At 34.0% G+C, this 17,730-nt stretch overlaps 2 protein-coding genes across 2 annotated transcripts; one reads left to right on the top strand and one right to left on the bottom strand.

Moving 5' to 3' along the window:
- Nucleotides 1–1,483: 1,483 nt before the first annotated feature.
- On the bottom strand, nt 1,484–4,386 carry LOC21398425 (exosome complex component RRP45A). Its single transcript, XM_010104071.2, has 8 exons — nt 3,931–4,386; nt 3,708–3,803; nt 3,505–3,619; nt 3,276–3,356; nt 3,001–3,189; nt 2,429–2,679; nt 2,269–2,327; nt 1,484–2,124 (listed from the first exon to the last, which is right to left on the bottom strand). Exons 1-8 carry the CDS (start codon nt 4,275–4,277, stop codon nt 1,907–1,909), a joined length of 1,356 nt encoding a protein of 451 aa, XP_010102373.1. The 5' UTR covers nt 4,278–4,386; the 3' UTR covers nt 1,484–1,906.
- Nucleotides 4,387–11,020: 6,634 nt separating this feature from the next.
- LOC21398424 (ABC transporter G family member 15) lies at nt 11,021–17,202 on the top strand. Its single transcript, XM_010104070.2, has 9 exons — nt 11,021–11,410; nt 12,990–13,069; nt 13,311–13,772; nt 14,347–14,469; nt 15,219–15,350; nt 15,486–15,770; nt 15,853–16,125; nt 16,244–16,351; nt 16,535–17,202. The coding sequence occupies exons 1-9, from the start codon at nt 11,194–11,196 to the stop codon at nt 16,892–16,894; spliced, it is 2,040 nt and encodes a 679-aa protein (XP_010102372.1). The 5' UTR covers nt 11,021–11,193; the 3' UTR covers nt 16,895–17,202.
- The last annotated feature ends 528 nt before the right edge of the window (nt 17,203–17,730 follow it).

The raw sequence follows: 17,730 nt of genomic DNA, 5'->3' as shown, positions 1-17,730 counted from the left end.
TCTGAGAATCCCTTTCACAACTATGAGAGATCCCCTAATGACTTTTAGTACCAGATTTGAAACTGAATCATTGAGCATCTAACATCCCTAATGATATCAGATTCCTCCTTAATTCTGGGACATATCTAACATTAGAAAGAGTTTTCTCCATGCCATTTGTCAGCTTCAATCTAATGTCGCCAATGCCCTCCACTTTACAAGCCTTGTCATTCCCAAGTAAAATATGCCATCATTCTTGCTTCTTGAATGAAATAAAGCTTGACTTGTTGGGGCACATATGAAAGGAACATCCTGAGTCGATAATCCACTCACCTTTAGGCTTGTTTTCTGACAGCAACAGTAATTCCGAACTGTCATACCCATATGTAACCAAATCTACATTACCTGTCTCTTTTGACTTCTCAACGCTTTTCTTCTTTCTCTCTGGACACTCCTTGAAATGTCCTTCCTTATGACATATAAAGCATTTTCTTTTTCCCTTGGATTTGGATCTTGGCCTACTTTTTGATCTATTGTCTCTCCTTTCAGGCCTTCCCCGGGCTGTAAGGCCTTCTTCTCCTACTTCCTCCTTAACACCATGTTTCTTCTTCAGTTCCTTAGAATTTAGAGCCGCCTTTACCTCTTTCAAGGTAATGGAGTCTCTTCCAAATAACATGGTATCTGCAAGATTCTCGAAAGGAGCTTGGCAGAGAACTCAATAACAAAATAGCTTGATCCTCATCCTCAATGGTGATATCAACGCTTTTCATATCCAAGATTAGACGATTAAACTCATCTAAGTGTTTCTTCAAAGAACCACCTTCCTCCAGAGTCAAAGTATAAAAGGGCCTTTTTCAAGAAAAGCCTATTAGCTAAAGATTTAGTCATGTACATGCTTTCCAGTTTCAGCCATACCCCTGCCGCTGATGATTCGCATGAAACCTCGCGCAAGACCTCGTCACCAAGACTGAGAATTATCGCACTGTGTGCCTTGGGCAGAATGTCCTTCTCTTTGTCAGAGAGCGAACCCGGCATATGATCCTTTCCCAGAAGCGCATCATCAAGCCCCTGATGTACCAGTAGTGCTCTCATCTTAACCCTCCAGAGATTGAAATCATTTTCTCCCGTGAATTTTCGACATCGAATTGAGTTGTCCCCATGATTGCTTTGCCCTAGCCTTTGAAGATTAGGGCTCTAATACCAATTATTGGGAATTAACCCCAGAAACCTTCAAACTCCAATTCCCAACAATAAGAATGAAAAAAATAAATTATCAATAGCTCTCTAATTTTCAGCCGTGAGATCTATATTAAAAATTATTTATTTTGCATACTTTTTCAATTTCGGTAGACCATCTTACCGGAAAAGGTCTCTTTAGAGAAATATTTAAAGTAAGATAGAAATATTGCAACGATGCAAAGAAGATTTGGACTGAGCAGCAATAAGGTAGTGATTTGGACTGAGCATCATATGTTGTGACACTTCAAAAACTTAAAACATTCAATACCAAAATCTGTAGATTTGACTATAATCTTGATTACTCTGTTCATGTACATATTACCTGAATCTTAAAAAGAGAAAAGAGCAAGGAGAAAATACATCTTTCAAAGAACAAATCATTGCCTCAACAAAATCCAAAACGTCGAGAGTCAGATCTGAGTCGCATGCAAACTGCACTTAAGGTCATTCTAGCAGCTTCAGCAATGACAATGGAATAATTCTTGATCAATTTGATCCATTGCAACAAGAATTCAGCTAAGCCAATCTTAGATGCGGGCAAAAGTCCAAATTACGGATGAGTTCATAAATGTTTTGCAGCTCTGCCCATGCCAATCCGATGTATCACGCCAAAGTCAAACAGTCCAGCCGCACATCATTTTCCAACTCTTGTTTCCTCAATAAGTTCCAACGGATTGTCATGCCTCATCTAGCTTGCACCAGTGGAAGATTGATTCTTTTTTCTCCTGTTCTTGGGCTTCACAGCATCCTTCAATGTTTTCTCTCCTCTTGTTGGCTGTTCCGCTTGAGCCGCTTCAACTGGTAAAAATCCTTCATTAACATCTTTAGTAGTTTCCTCCAACTTGGCTACACCATGCATCTTCTCATTTTTTGATACCTCCTGTTTTTTACTAGCTGTCGATGCTCCTGCATGTTCCCGGTATAGCAGTAAGCCAAACAGAAAAGTTTTTCTTTTACAGAAAAACCATGAGCATTTATTCAGATATATAAGGTAATCATAAAAACAAAGCATGTAAAACTGTTCCCTTATTAGAGAGATGGCAGTACTACCGCGCAAAGCTAGGGAAGCTTTTAAGAAATCTGGATCAACGCCTTTCGAATACGGATCCCTGAAGAAAAAGAAGATTGTTCAGAATATAGTCAACAGCAAAAAGATTAAAGTGCAACAATCTGAGATTACAATAAAAATATGAAAAATCTAGCAGCATACCAACTAGAAGGCCCCCCAATGAAATTCTTAGTGGTGTTTCTTTGTTCTGATGAGTTGGTTTCGCCTTCAACATTTTCAAGTTTATTTGACTTTCTCGTATGATGGCTTGGGAACTCACTGGTAGCCTTCTTAAAAGCTGGAGGGCTTTGTTTTTCTCTTGAATTAGAATGGGCTCCATCAACATCCATAAGAGTCGAAGAAGGATGACGCTTGATCTTCTTTAATGCTCTCTCTGTGTTATATGAATCAACCTAATAGATTTTGTATTAGAAAGTTAAAAAGTGTAGCAATGCCAGTAAACAATTAGCCAAACAAGAAAAGAATGCATTCTTCGCCTAAATCGTGATATAGAATATACACTCCTTGACAGAAAATTGAACCAAAATGGTGACTAACTGAACTTTATAAATAATAAAAATGGTATTCTTTCACTTTCCATTCCTGTCATTTCATTCACAGACGCAAAACATTATTTAGAGTTTTGAAATTTTGAAATGAGAAGTTACCGTGGTTTTTAGTATAACAAGGCAACTCAAGTACTGAAAAACTATGTCGTACATATAAAAACTTACTGCCTTCTTTAGCTTTTCCGTTATATCACCGGCTTTAACAGTAGCAATTCGCAAGCATTGCATAATAACACTCTGCAAAATACCCTCCCCTCCAGCTTTTTGAATAGCACAAATATCGCCGTTCGCATTCAATGTTGTTGTCATTCGTCCCCCAGTAACAGCCTCCTCATGGTGGGTTGGATCTATCACCTGCCCAACATCCGCACCAAATTAAACCATTGAAACTAAGCACCGAACAGACATTCACAATTAAGAAGAGACATATTTTGACTTACCACGCTGCTCTCACTACCAAAAAATGCAAAGGTAACTGCTATGGGTAGGTGATGAATTATCAAAGGTAGGGGCTCTCTCTCCTACACAATACATGATTGAAACACAATAATATTCAAAATGAGCTTTCAACAAACCATTTTTCCATTGATAATTCATGTGTTCAATACATATAGGACTCTTACAAATACCATCCAAAGCTTATATTCCAGACAAATTTCAGGTTCAAACCTCAGGTGGATGCACAACAACTTCTTGACCATCTTCTCCTCCCAATGAGCATTCAGGCCTCCTAAACGTCAAGAGAGCAGCCAAAGCAGCAACATTTGCAGCATCCACAAGGTTCCTATCCTCAAGTTTTTAATACTAATAAGGACAAACAATGCAAGTACTAAAACAAATATAGACAACAAAGTCTTAATTTTACAACTTACCCTCCATTATCAAGAATATGGAGGTCAATACGGATGGCCCAGACCGACTTTCCTGATAGAACGCAGAGCGATTCTGTGTCAACGGCCCTGCTTTCCCTGCACATTCATTCATTTCAAACCTCCATTAATTCACTCCAATCAACAGAAATCAAAATTCGATTTTTTCATAAAATTGACTCATTAAAAAAAAAAAAAAAAAGCTAAGGATGAAGTCATCATTTACCTAAGGCCTCGGTCGACGACGCGGCCGAGCTCGACGGCGGCCTGGCCGGGGCGGCCGGGCTCGAAGGAGGGATCGGCCATGGGAGAGAACTCGGTGAAGATGGAAAGCGAGCCCTCGTTGGGGCGGTCGCGGTAGGGCTGGGTGAGCTGAGCAGTGACGAAGGCCATGACGTGGGTCTGGCCCAGCTGGACCTCGCCGGAGCCGTCATGCTTCCCGAAGTTGATGGTGAGATTCCGGTAGTCGAATGGGCGGCGGCCGTCGATTCGGAGGGCGGGGAGAAGAGCGGTCTCGATGAACTTCTTCTCGTTCACTGTCAGACGCCATGAATTGGCGAGTCGCTGCTCCATTTTTGATTTGGTTTCGTGAAGGAAGAGGGTTTAAGATTAGGGAAGAAGAGAGTTTGTTCCTAAAACCCTAGAAAGCTAGAATTTCAGAGAGGTTCTTCTCCTGTTTGTTTGTCCGATTTTTGGTAGGGTTGGGGCGCGTTTTGGCCAACACAACGTTGCCCTGTTTTAACGCAAAAAACGACATCAATATTAAAAACGACACGATTGTGAAAATCTATCTACTTATCGAAGCGCGCAAAGCTTTTTTAGCGATTTCAATTACGAGTCAAACGACGTCGTTTTCATTACCCAAAAAAAAAAAAAAGTACAACATACTACCCTTTAGATCCTAAGGAGTCCTTTAATACCTTATGTTACATATCCTCTTTTAGTGTCCTTAAATAGCTATGCTTTTGTTTTCTAGGAATAGCTTGCGCTTTTGATTTTGTATTGGCTATGAAAGATTAGGAGATGATGGTTTGTAATGATATTGGATAAGAACTATTGTTTAAGTTTCTTTTGAACTCTCTTTTCTTCAAGATTTGACACTATATATATCATGTGCATGGTGTGTACATGTACATATGCCTTTTCTTTTAAGATTTTAACTAACAAAGACCAAGATATCGCTGTGGAATTATTGTTAGCTTAACCCTACACCGATGAGTTATGTATTTTTGTAAACACAAGAAAAACAAAAAAAACAAAAAAAAAAAAAACGATTTAATTGATCGGCTTCTAAATCATGTAACTTATATATGAATACATATTTTTCTTTTTTTAAGGCCAAGTAAAGCAAGCCACGTGGCACACTTATAAATTATATGTTAAGATTCAATCTCCTAGGATTTGTTCTTCTTGTGTATCTACCACATCATCGACATTTCCACAATATTATTTATATTTTGAAGTCTCAATATAGGAAGAAAATATATTCATCTTAATATGTCTATAAAATATTCGTAATGTTTAAAAAATCTATAAAATTCGTAAATATCTGTAAATATTCAGGATATTTTTGGAAATGTCCAAAAATCTTGGGGAATTTTTTTTTTGATAAAAATCAACTTTATAGTGTATTTTTTCATATTTTTTAAATAAAATGTGACGGCATGTTTTAAATAAAAATCAAATATTAAGACTTAATTAGGGCACGTTTAGTTCGTTGATTTGAGTTTTTAATTCGAGTTTAGATGTGACTTTATGCGAAAGCTTTTTACGATATCAAAAAAGCTAGATGTGACTGTTTATAAGAGCTTTTTACTGTAGCAAAACTCGAATCAGTAAAATGAACGAGGCCTTAGTTTTTTTTAAAAAAAATTACTTTTTAAATAAACTATTTATAAAAAGACGTGATGTAACTTAATTGAGTCAAACTGATGTGAATTTTATAGCCTTGAGTTTTAATTCCATGAGCTTAACAACAGAGCAATATTTATATAGCTATTCATACAGTTCTCACATGAGATTTACTTCAGAAGTACAAACCAAAATGGTTTGTATGATATATTAGTGTATTATCCACCACATATCAATGTTAAAGTGTAATTACACATTCTAAAGACTAGTTATCAAGTTCGATAAACCAACAGTACCCAATTTATGGGTTAATAATGGGAAGAGATCAAGAAACATATATGTGACGCATCAACAACTACATCCATAATTTTTCAAGGATAATATCTTAGCAAATGTATTGTTTAAATCAAGATCATAACCTACTTAATGCTTTCTAACTTGCTAGAAACTTGTTTTGATACTGAAAACACTTTAAGTATGTGTGTACTCTATTATATAGTACTTAATTTCTATGTAGTATATTAAATTATTGTGCATTGTTTATAATGAGTATGTAAAATTATATTTGAATCATAATCTATATATAATTGTGATAATTTTCTACTATACTATTCAACATAACTCTCATATTCTAATAAAAAAATTATTATTATTATTGAAGTAGTTTAAATTAAATAAATTTTAGCATTATAAACCGTTTCAATAAAAAAAATTTCCGTCAGCATCAACATTTCCGTCGATATTATCCACAAATTAAAACCTCGACAACTCCATTCATTTTCATCCATAAATTCAACCAATGGCCAATCTTTGTGCAAATATAGACTTAATCAATGCATTCGTCTCTTGTATTTTGAACCAATTTCACAATCGTTTCCGATTCTACACTCTTTTTTAGAATACGAAAGGAAGATTCAAAGCATTAGGTCTCATTCACTTTGCGGATTCGAGTTTTCAATTCAAATTGAGATGTAGCATTTTTTGAGAGTTTTTTCATTGTGGCATAAAATGTTAGATATGACATTTCATGAGAACTTTTTACTGTAAAAACTTAAACTGAAAACTCAAATCAGTGAAATGAATGAGGCCTTCGTGTACTATCTTATTTCCATATTATTAAAAAAAATGACGTTTTATATTTCCTAAAACGCCTAACTAAAAAAGAAAAAGGAAACGAGAAATTCGCGATTTTTTTTTTTTTTTGAAGGAATTCGTGATTTTTTTTTTCATTAAGCCAAATTAAAAAATATGGCACATATATGTGTGTATATTTCAGGGAAAAGAGATATAACACCTAATTTCGCAATAAAAGTAAAAAATTAATTAAAAAAAAACGACCTGGTGAGTCCTATTCCTATAGGTGTACAACTTGTCTTCAACGACTTTAATTCCACATATATAAACATATTATATGTATAGTGTTAGACATAACGTAAAACCTAGTAGAAAAGAGTAAAAAAGAAAAAGAAAAAAAACAAAATTGACAATATCCATGGAGTTGAGCAAGCAGATAATGAAACAAGTGGGTGAGACCGGAAGGACTGCAGAAGAACTTGGGGTCGTTCTTTTGTAATAAAACTCATAAAAAGTTTGAACTAAAGTTATAGATTTATTTAAATTCATGTTATTTTAAGTTTTAATTTTATTCAACTTTATTCAAATTACAACTTTAACTCAAATTATAACTCAAATTCAACTCAAAAACTATACTCAAATCACACTCTAAAATAACAACTCCTTCGTGTTCTCGCCATTATCGATCCACATATTGTTGAGCATCCTTGCTTCTGGGCAGAAACCCGGGCCCACTTTGGATCACTTGTTGTTCCTCTTGAAAGAAATGCAAAACACTCATGAAGCGACAAGTTACAACGAATATAAGAAACCGACGATAATAATTAAAAAAAATAAAAAAAAAACAACAATGATACCAACACGTCAGAAAGCCTGAAAATGACAACAATCTTTCAAACGACAACAAAACTAAAACAATAACACCTTCGAAAACGATAATTTTGTTTTTGAGAATCTTTAAAAACGATAATTAGACATAGGAACAAATCGAAAAACGAAACATATGGATATGGGATTGGTATACATGCATACACACACACATGTATATACATACACATACATTGGGGCGGTTTCGGACGCAGGGCGCTCATCCATCTATGCATATTATCTTTTTTGGAAGGAAATTTATTATAGGGATATTGTGTTCATATTTATATTTAGATTATAAGTTTTTCATTTGAGTGTTTTAGAAAGTTGATTAAATTTCCTTTCCAAAAAAGATGACTAATACAATGTAATCCTCTGAAAATTACCTTAAAAAAAAAGGAAATCTCTGCCAAGAGCAAATGAGGACCAATTTAAACGCACAAAATTATTATAATCAGAAACAGAACAATTCAAATTCAGAATACAAAATTCAAAATCTACCGTCATTTACATTCTTTGTGTTTTGCCAAAATAACACATAGACGTCCCTTTTACCAAAACTAATCATGTCAACACTTAGAGTATGTTTGGTAGGAAAGAAAAGTAGAATAAAATTTTAGGAGGAAAAATAGAAATGTAAGTTGTTTGGTAAGAGAGAAAAGAGAAAGGAAGAGAAAATTGAGTGAAAAATAATACACGTAGGCCCTACTATTTTTTTTCTTTCCACAAGTGGGCAGAAAATAGAATAGAAAATGGAGACAACTCATTAAAGTGAGTAAAAGTACTAAACTACTATTTTCTCCATCAACATCCAAACAAAAAATTTAAGGGTATAAAAATAATTTACGAGTAAAATTTTTTCTTTCCTCCTAATTTAACTTTTAATACCAAACAAATGAAAGTAAGCTCATTTTCTTTCCATCTTCTCATACCAAACAATATAAAAGAAAATCAATTTTATTTCTATCATTATTATTTTTCATAACTTTTATATTTCCTTTCTATTATATTTTCTTTCTTCCTACCAAACATAGCATTATATTCATCTCAATTGTCTTTCCAACTACTCGAAGTAAAATAAGGAAGACACATACAAATAGAAAACGACAATAACTGAAAATGACAGGACAAGTAAGAGCTGACACGAAACATTAGAAAATTAACGACATCTAATTGATTTATAAAATAATACTCAGATTATATCCAAACTACAAACGAGCGAGAAAACAGCAAGAAATCAAGGACAGATGGAATCTTAAAAAGTGGCATAAATTTTTGAAAATTGAAACGACAATAAAATCAAAAGAAACGCAAAACACTCATAAAGCGACAATTTACAAACAATAAACGACAACAATACTAAGAAACGGACAATAGTAAGAAACGACAACAATACTCACACGTCAGAAAAGCGACAAAAAATTTTAAAAGTAAAACAATAGCACCTTCGAAAACGACAATTAAACATAGGAACAAATCGAAAAACGAAAAATATGAGAATGGTATACATACACGCACATTGGGGCGGTTTCAGACGTAGGGCGACCATCTACACCGACAACCCCTTAAAGGACCGTGTGTTTCAACGGCATTTGTATGGGTTGATGTAGACGAATTAATGGTATTAATTGCCATTTGCCAACCTTCTCTTTATGATCGGTCTAATTTAATTACTACAGTTTTCAGCCTCTTGTGGTGACAAAGTTGGGACTCCTTCAATGCGCTACCACTATGGTTAAGTTAATCGCCTTATCACTAATGTTCTTCTTTGGTGAGATTTGTCATCATTACACTATGAATACCAGAATAATCCATGAGGGGAAAAAAAAAATTCAAGAAATATCTCATTTAATGGTTAGATAATTTCTAGATAGTAGTCAAGCAAAGTAACTTTTTGTGAATTACAATCTTACTTACTAGCTAAAAATAAGTATTTCTACAGTAAACAATCGAAGTAAACACTCGTCTTTTAAACATTTAGAGTAAATAGAAGTATAAAGCAAATTTACTAGGTAAATCTCTCTTTTTTTTCTTTTTTTTTTTTTACTTATAGTAAATAATAGTAAATATATTATTTTTTATTCACTCGAAGATATTTAAAACTGCTATTTACTTAGTTTAATTACTTAACACGATTTTCATAAATTTCATCGTTTCAAGTTATCAAGAATTTTCTTCTCTTCCTTCTTGGTGTGGAGAAGGTGGGAAAATTAAAGATAACAAGAAAATAAAGAATTAGAAGTGTTTACACAATTTCCTTTCCTCTAAAGAAATAAAGAAAAAAAAAAGTGTTTACACCAGGCGCGTCTTAGATTTGTCCCTTTCCGTAATATATGACTGCAGCCTAAATTGTGACGAGTCAAACTCACTGTTTTTCGTCAGATTACAGGTGGCAGAACATAACAAGCACAGCGTGTATATATATATACATATATATATGGTCACGATGGTTATTAGTTAGAAGGAACTGTCATAGTAAATACACGTTTAGTATGTAAAGACATATATATAGATTGGTTATTAGTTAGAAGGAACTGTCATAGTAAATACATGTTTAGTATGTAAAGACATATATATAGATATATATATATATATATAAATATTGTTACAGTTAGGGTCGGTAATATGGGTCACGACTCAAAAACGACACGAATTTTGTGAGTTAAGATTATAGATTGGTTATTAGTTAGAAGGAACTGTCATAGTAAATACATGTTTAGTATGTAAAGACATATATATAGATATATATATATATATAAATATTGTTACAGTTAGGGTCGGTAATATGGGTCACGACTCAAAAACGACACGAATTTTGTGGGTTAAGATTGAGAAAAAAGATGTTCAAGTCAGAATTAGGTCGACTTGAAATTGACACGAAAAACAATGGTCAATTTCGGGTTGGACCCGCCTAACCCGAATACGACACGAAATTCGTAAAAAACTAAAAAATACATATATTTTTCATTTCATATTTTAAATTTTATTATGAACTTGTAATATCATGATAGTTATATTTAAAATCTTATACTATTATTTGCTTAATTTCAATGGATGTTATTGTAATTTAATGTGTTATAAATTTTAAGTTATTTTTAATATATAAAAAACTAAATAAAAGTATATAATTTTCGTGTCAATTTCAGATTTACGGGTCAATTTCATGTCACATGTCATTTTTAGATCTTATTGTGTCAACTCATAAAGTAATCGTATCGTGTTCGTATTACGATTTTTAAAAAACTTCATATCACAAGTCATATTCAGATTAACTATAAATTAAAAAAAATAATTAAAATACGATACGAACATAATACCTAATACGAATTACCACCCCTAACTACAGCCGTACATTATATCACAGCATATATGTACACACACACAGATGCTGAGTTGAGTTGACCCACATTAGCATTTATTTCGTCTTAGCTTTTTGCCAACTACCCTGTTACATCCAAATGTGTGTATTACTGACCAATAATGGCTCTATCTTTTTTTTTCTCTCCTCAGCATTTATAGTTAGTTGTTTGGTGTCTGTTATTCGCACAAAGTAAATGAAACCAAATGAAATGGGCATGCCATTATAACCAGTTCACTTTTTTTGTGTGACGCTACTACTACTACTGCTGCTTGTGAGGATCATATAATCATTTTGGTTTAGAGAGAGAAAGTGACAGAGGAGAGAGAGAGAGAGAGTATGGAGATAGAGGCGTCGGCAAGTGGGAGTCACGGCGGCGGATCAAGAGGGGCGTACTTGGTTTGGGAAGATCTAAGCGTTGTCATTCCAAACTTTGGTGATGGGCCCACCAAGAGGTTGCTCAACGGGCTGAAGGGCTATGCTGAGCCCGGTAGGATTATGGCCATTATGGGCCCTTCCGGTTCTGGAAAATCCACTCTTCTTGATGCATTAGCAGGTTCTTTATCTTCTCTCTACAAACTAGAAAGATTTGCGTTTTTGAGTAATATTTTGTGTTGGTGGTTGTAGTTTGTCATGAGAGTTTTATTAAGGTCTCTCTTTTTTTTTTACCCTTTTTTGTTAGTGCAGTAAAAAGTTTCTCTTTTCATTTGATCTCTGTTTTTGGAACTGAGTAATGAGTATGGATCATGATGATTTTCCTTCTAGTTTTTTAGGACAAATCCAAGACTATTCACTTTTGGGGTTTTTGAAAATTTGTTATGTTTTTTTTTTTTTTTTTTTAATTTATTTTGTATTGAGTGTTATTACTCAAAACATTAGGATATTGATCTATCTTTACAGAAGAAGGGGGAAAAAAAGTGACATATAATTTAAGGAATCTATAGTGATGGGAAGATATATATAGCCATTTCTAAAACCAAATAATTCCCACAATATACGTTTCCTATAACATAAATACTTATCTGCAGACAAACATTTTATTATATTATAATATATATATATATATAAAGGATGTTACCCAAGTTTTCCGGAAGGTTTCCTTTTTTTTTTTTTTTTTTGCCCCCCTTAAGAGATCTTTTCTTAAAGTATTATTCAGTAACTCAATTTCTGGAAAATTTGTAATGGTATCTGGTTTTTAGTACACGCCCAGATCCCATGCAGATTTAAACGTGAAGAAGAAAAAGATTCCAAGTCATAGTCAACATCTCAATTGAGACCCCGTTAATTTGAGATTAGAATTTGAGTTTTGCTAAAGTAAAAAGCTCTTAGAAACAGTCACATTTAACTTTTTTGCTACAGTAAAAAGTTCTCACACAACATCACATCTCAACTCGAATTAAAAACTCGAATTAGCGAAATTAATATGTCTATCTGATAATTACTTCATTATCCAGACTTTGGCTTAGCTCTTTGGTCCGATATAATTATAATATTCATTGTATTTTTTTTCCCCCCATCATTAACATGGCATTAACAGGTTTTCTTTTTGCTTTTTTTTTTTTTATGAGGGTGGGAATTTGAACTATTAGCAGGATTTGATCCTTTGTCAATAGAGAAAATTATATAATTAAGTAGCTATATATGTATAACTCCAACGATATATTAGCTGTTTAGCCTAAATGACCCCAACCTTCAAAACACACGTACAATTAAGTCAATGTGTGCAGCTGAATGAAAAACTTACATATAATTATTAACTTCGGTATGTCTTGCCCAGTAGCCCCCACAGGTAGGGACAATGTTTAAGATGCCTAATATACCATGCATTGCATGTCAATTAAATAAAGGTCCCACAAGTAGGGACATAATAACGTGCATGGTTCAGATTTCAATTAGTTGAAGGTTCACTTACTCTTGGTGTCAGTGTGTCATAACCCTCCAAAGGCTCAAACGCCTTTAATTCTATTCCACGGGCCCTTGTCAAATATATATATATATATATATATATGTATATATATATATAATATCAAACTATGATGAAGAAAATATGTCTTTAATTAGAATAGTTAGTTTGTTCTAGCAAATCCTTAGGGTGCCTCAGCAATAATTGTTCTTTTTTTTTTTTTCTGGCACAGATAGACTTTCAAGGAATGTGGTCATGACTGGGAATATTCTTTTCAATGGGAGCAAGAAAAGACTTGACTATGGTGCTATTGTAAGATCCCAGAGGTTCATTCTTTAAAATTATGGTTTTGGACCACAGTTTCAAACGCCCTTCCGCTTATTTCTTTATTTATTAATTCATGTGAATTGAAAGAAAGTTAATTGAGACAAGTTACAACAAATAATGGAATATGGTCTAAGATAAACTATCTCATTGACATGTAGAGTAAAAAAAAACAAATTATTTATACACTGCCGTTTATAATTTTTCTTATTTCTATTACAAATGATAGGCTTATGTGACACAAGAAGATGTGTTGCTGGGAACACTAAGCGTAAGAGAAACCATAGCATATTCAGCCAATTTGAGGCTTCCAACAAGTATGAGCAAAGAAGAAGTAAACAGCATTGTGGAAGAAACAATCATAGAAATGGGGCTCTACGACTGCGCTGATCGGTTAATCGGAAACTGGCATTTGAGAGGGATCAGTGGTGGTGAGAAGAAGAGATTAAGCATTGCTCTTGAGATTCTCACACGCCCTTGTCTTCTCTTCCTTGATGAACCCACTAGTGGTCTTGACAGTGCTTCAGCTTTCTTTGTTGTCCAAACACTTAGAAATGTTGCCCGTGATGGAAGAACTGTCATCTCGTCTATTCACCAACCCAGTAGTGAAGTCTTTGCACTCTTTGATGACCTTTTCTTGTTGTCAAGTGGTGAAACTGTTTATTTCGGAGAAGCAAAGAATGCTGTGGAGGTAAGCTATTATCAAAACATCTCCACTTGTCTCTTTTTTATTTCTCATGGTAAAGAAAAATATGTATCTATTACCGTTATGGATATAATAACATATCGGAACTATCACATATTTGTAAAGAAAAATATGTCACATACCGTTATGGATATAATAACATATTGGAACTGACACATTTTTGTAAAGAAAAATATGTCACATACCGTTATGGATATAATAATAAATAACATATCAGAACTGTCACATACTAGTGTGGGACCCAATTATCATACTCCTTGTTATGTGACTTTTTCATGCAACGTATCGGAACGTAACATTGTAGGATCCAATTATCATATTTTTTTTCTGGCTAACGGACTCTTCTGTTGTGCAACATCTCAGAACTATGACATAACAATGCAGGACTCAATTATCGTACTTTTGCCTTGTGATTCTTCTATTTTGCTATTATGTGTGGTGATAACTAGCCATGCTCAATGGTAAAAGATTGTTATTAGTTTTACCAAGATATGGAATTTCTCACGCCCGTTTCTGTTTAATTGTGGCTGAAGCTTTTGTGTGTCTTTTCTTTTTGCAGTTCTTTGCTGAAGCTAATGTTCCATGCCCTAGCAGAAAGAACCCCTCTGATCACTTCCTGCGTTGTATAAATAAAGACTTCGACAAAGTCAGAGACACCATCAAAGGGTCACTAAAATTGCGAGTATGCATTACCTTTAACTGAATTTCACACAATTTTTGTGATTCTAGCGTAGCGGGGCATATACAAAAAAGATAAGAAAAAGAGGATAAATTCCTATTATCCATTGATTCACCTAGAATACTGGAAAATCCATTGATTCAATTAAAATACCGGAAAATAAGACTTCTATAAACTTGTTGATTCGCTCACGAATGTCAGGAAAATAGGTATCAATCACTCATTAATTCGACATAATACTGAAATAACTGGGATAGATATGTTGAGAGATCTCTCAAAGTATATAATTTTATTAATCATCAAAATTCTTCTACCGCCCAAAATAACAATACTAGGAAGCCTTTAAATAGGCAATTGAAAATAAAAATAAAGGAAACAAACTAAAAGGAAACAATCTCAAAAACTAATTTTAGAAACTAGAAAAAGGAAACTAAATTAATCTTAAATATTCTAAATTTGAAATTTATAATAATTTAGAAATAATACTAGAAGATAGACTAGAAGATATCGGGAAACAAATAAATTAAAATTCAAATGTGAAGAGAATTGGGAAACTTTCAATCTGCAGCTTCATGTCTCCCAGCTGTCAGCCGGTAATTGATCACCGGTTGTCTGCTGGTGATCTTCATCTTGCGCTGCATCAGATTCACACACAGAATAAGTCCACAATGTGGTCAACTACTTTCAGCAGAAAATTTTCTCATCTTAACATTTTTTTTATAAAAAAATATTCTTGTATCATAATATTCCAGGACGTCCCACAATCAGATCCTCTGATGAATGTCGTCACAGCAGAAATCAGAGCAAATCTTGTTGAAAAATACCGGTACTCGAATTATGCAACAAGGGCCAGAGCCAGAATTCAAGAACTCTCTTCCATTAATGTAAGCATTTCAACCAAAATTTAGTTTCTGGTGTGTCCTTTTACTAGATGAAGGTGTCACAAAGCTAAAATGTGTGTTTTTGTGTGTGACTTGTATATTTTGGTTGCATTTTCTTACAATATCATATATTTGCAGGAGGACAGGACAATTGAAACGAAAAGTGGAAGTCAAGCAAGTTGGTGGAAGCAACTTACAACGTTGGTGCGAAGATCATCTTTGAACATGTCTAGAGACGTTGGTTATTATTGGTTAAGGATAATTATCTACATAGTTGTATCTGTATGTGTTGGGACAATTTATTTTGATGTGGGCAATAGCTATACGGCCATTTTCGCTCGGGCATCTTGTGCTGCATTCATAACAGGATTTATGACATTTATGTCTATTGGAGGCTTCCCATCTTTTGTTGAAGAAATGAAGGTAAACACACATATACATACATGTATATATATAGTGGAACATTTTTCATGGTGCTAATACTTGGTTTTCTCCTTGACAACAGGTTTTCTATAAAGAAAGGCTTAATGGGTATTATGGAGTTTCAGTCTTTATATTATCCAACTTCATATCTGCATTCCCATTCTTGGTGGCAATTACACTTGTTACCGGGACCATTACCTTTTACACGGTGAAGTTCCGACCGGAGTTTTCTCACTATGTGTTCTTCTGCCTTAATATCTTCACCTCCATTGCTGTTATTGAGAGCCTCATGATGGTTGTTGCTTCATTGGTCCCTAATTTCCTCATGGGAATTATAGTTGGAGCTGGTATTATGGTAAGAAGAAAAGTAGCTCAAGTCTTCACCTAAATATTCTTTCTCATTTTCACTTCTTAATCATTTATAGTTTGTGCATCTTTTGATCCATTCCTCTTCGCGTTTGTTTCTTCTGCAGGGCATTTTAATGATGACCTCCGGTTTCTTTCGGTTGCTGCCTGATCTTCCCAAGCCAGTTTGGCGCTACCCGATTTCTTTCCTCAGTTTTGGTTCGTGGGGAATTCAGGTAAAAAATCACAAACATTCTGGCATTTTCTCTCAGATGAAATACAATCATGAAATGCTTTATAGTAGGATTAGGATAGATACTAAAAGAGAATAAGGAAAAATTAGTTTAGTGGGAAAGATATAACATGTCATACACTTGGAAGCTTCCCAATTCTCATTTGCTATTGTAATCACTGATCAGGGTGGCCTCAAGAATGACTTGATTGGGCTGGAATTCGAACCCCTATTACCCGGTCAGGCAAAAATGAGCGGCGAGTACGTCATCAAGAACCTTTATGGTATTTCATTAGGCCATTCCAAGTGGTGGGACTTAGCTGCTATTGTGGCCATACTCGTCTTGTACCGCGTTCTCTTCTTCGTAATTCTCAAGTTCAAAGAGAGAGCTTCTCCATTTTTTCAGGCCCTCTACGCCAAGAGAGCATTGCAACATCTTGGCAAGAGGCCTTCCTTCAGGAAAATGTCCTCTTTCCCTTCCAAAAGGCACAATCCTCTTTACTCACTCTCTTCTCAAGAAGGTCTTAGCTCTCCTATACCTCAATAGAAGCATTCCAAAAATAATAATAAAATAAAATAAAAAAATCAATGTTAAACTGCAGTTTCAAGGGTGCTAGCATGAATGAAATAAACCAGTTTCTGTGGTTTTGTGTAGCTAGTCATTGTCACATTCTTACAAGAAATTTTATCAAAGAATAAAGCCATACTTGTTCCTGTTTTATATTACATTAATGGTTGTTAACATCGAGTGGTATTATTGTCACAAATGGGAAAACTTCCCTACTTTGGAGTGATTTCCTTTCCGGACATTGTATAGCTTTAGTATTTGCAATTAGCAATTCACAATTTTATTGCTGTCCATATCCTTTGGAATTACCTGCAGAAATAAGAGCATGAACAGAAAAATATAATAAAATCAGGAACCATATATATGCTGCTGAGCCAAATATGACCACTGAAACATAGCTAAAGTCTGGATTTTTTTTTAATTTTTTTTAATTAAATTTTTTTAACTTTCACTTCGTTTAGAGTGTTCTCGTTATTGTCATATCTGTTATTTGTTGTCGTTTGTATTATTTGTTGTTCTTCTACATGTTTTGTCGTTTAAGATTCTACCGTCGTTTCCTTTTGGTGTCGGTTATAAGTTTCATTATTGTTTGATTCTTATCTTATCGTTTTCTGGTTTTATTGTCGTTTACCAGCTTTGTCCTCATTATTGTCGTTTTATTTTTCCTTTTTTTTTTGAAAAAAATTATTTTTCCTAATTTTTGTCAACCGCTTTCTTTAATCTTTAGTATTATTATTGTTATACATTTTCTTTTTGTTTACATTTTGTCACTTTTCAGTTATCATTTTTTTTTTACAGCTGTTAAGATTTGTCGT

Source organism: Morus notabilis, unplaced genomic scaffold (genome assembly GCF_000414095.1).
Source record: "Morus notabilis unplaced genomic scaffold, ASM41409v2 Scaffold1005, whole genome shotgun sequence".
Lineage (NCBI taxonomy): Eukaryota > Viridiplantae > Streptophyta > Magnoliopsida > Rosales > Moraceae > Morus > Morus notabilis.
Note: the sequence above shows the minus strand (reverse complement) of the source record. Positions and strands in the feature narration are given on the sequence as shown.

What these genes read in the sequence shown, in the direction of transcription:
- LOC21398424 (XM_010104070.2), top strand. Translation starts at nt 11,194, where the DNA reads ATGGAGATAGAGGCGTCGGCAAGTGGGAGTCACGGCGGCGGATCAAGA. An exon ending in TCTTCTTGATGCATTAGCAG is followed by an intron (nt 11,411 to 12,989) that starts GTTCTTTATCTT and finishes TTTCTGGCACAG; the next exon opens with ATAGACTTTCAAGGAATGTG. An exon ending in AAGGGTCACTAAAATTGCGA is followed by an intron (nt 14,470 to 15,218) that starts GTATGCATTACC and finishes ATAATATTCCAG; the next exon opens with GACGTCCCACAATCAGATCC.
- LOC21398425 (XM_010104071.2), bottom strand. Translation starts at nt 4,277, where the DNA reads ATGGAGCAGCGACTCGCCAATTCATGGCGTCTGACAGTGAACGAGAAG. An exon ending in TTGTTGTGCATCCACCTGAG is followed by an intron (nt 3,357 to 3,504) that starts GTTTGAACCTGA and finishes TGTATTGTGTAG; the next exon opens with GAGAGAGAGCCCCTACCTTT. An exon ending in AGCTTCCCTAGCTTTGCGCG is followed by an intron (nt 2,125 to 2,268) that starts GTAGTACTGCCA and finishes GGGAACATGCAG; the next exon opens with GAGCATCGACAGCTAGTAAA.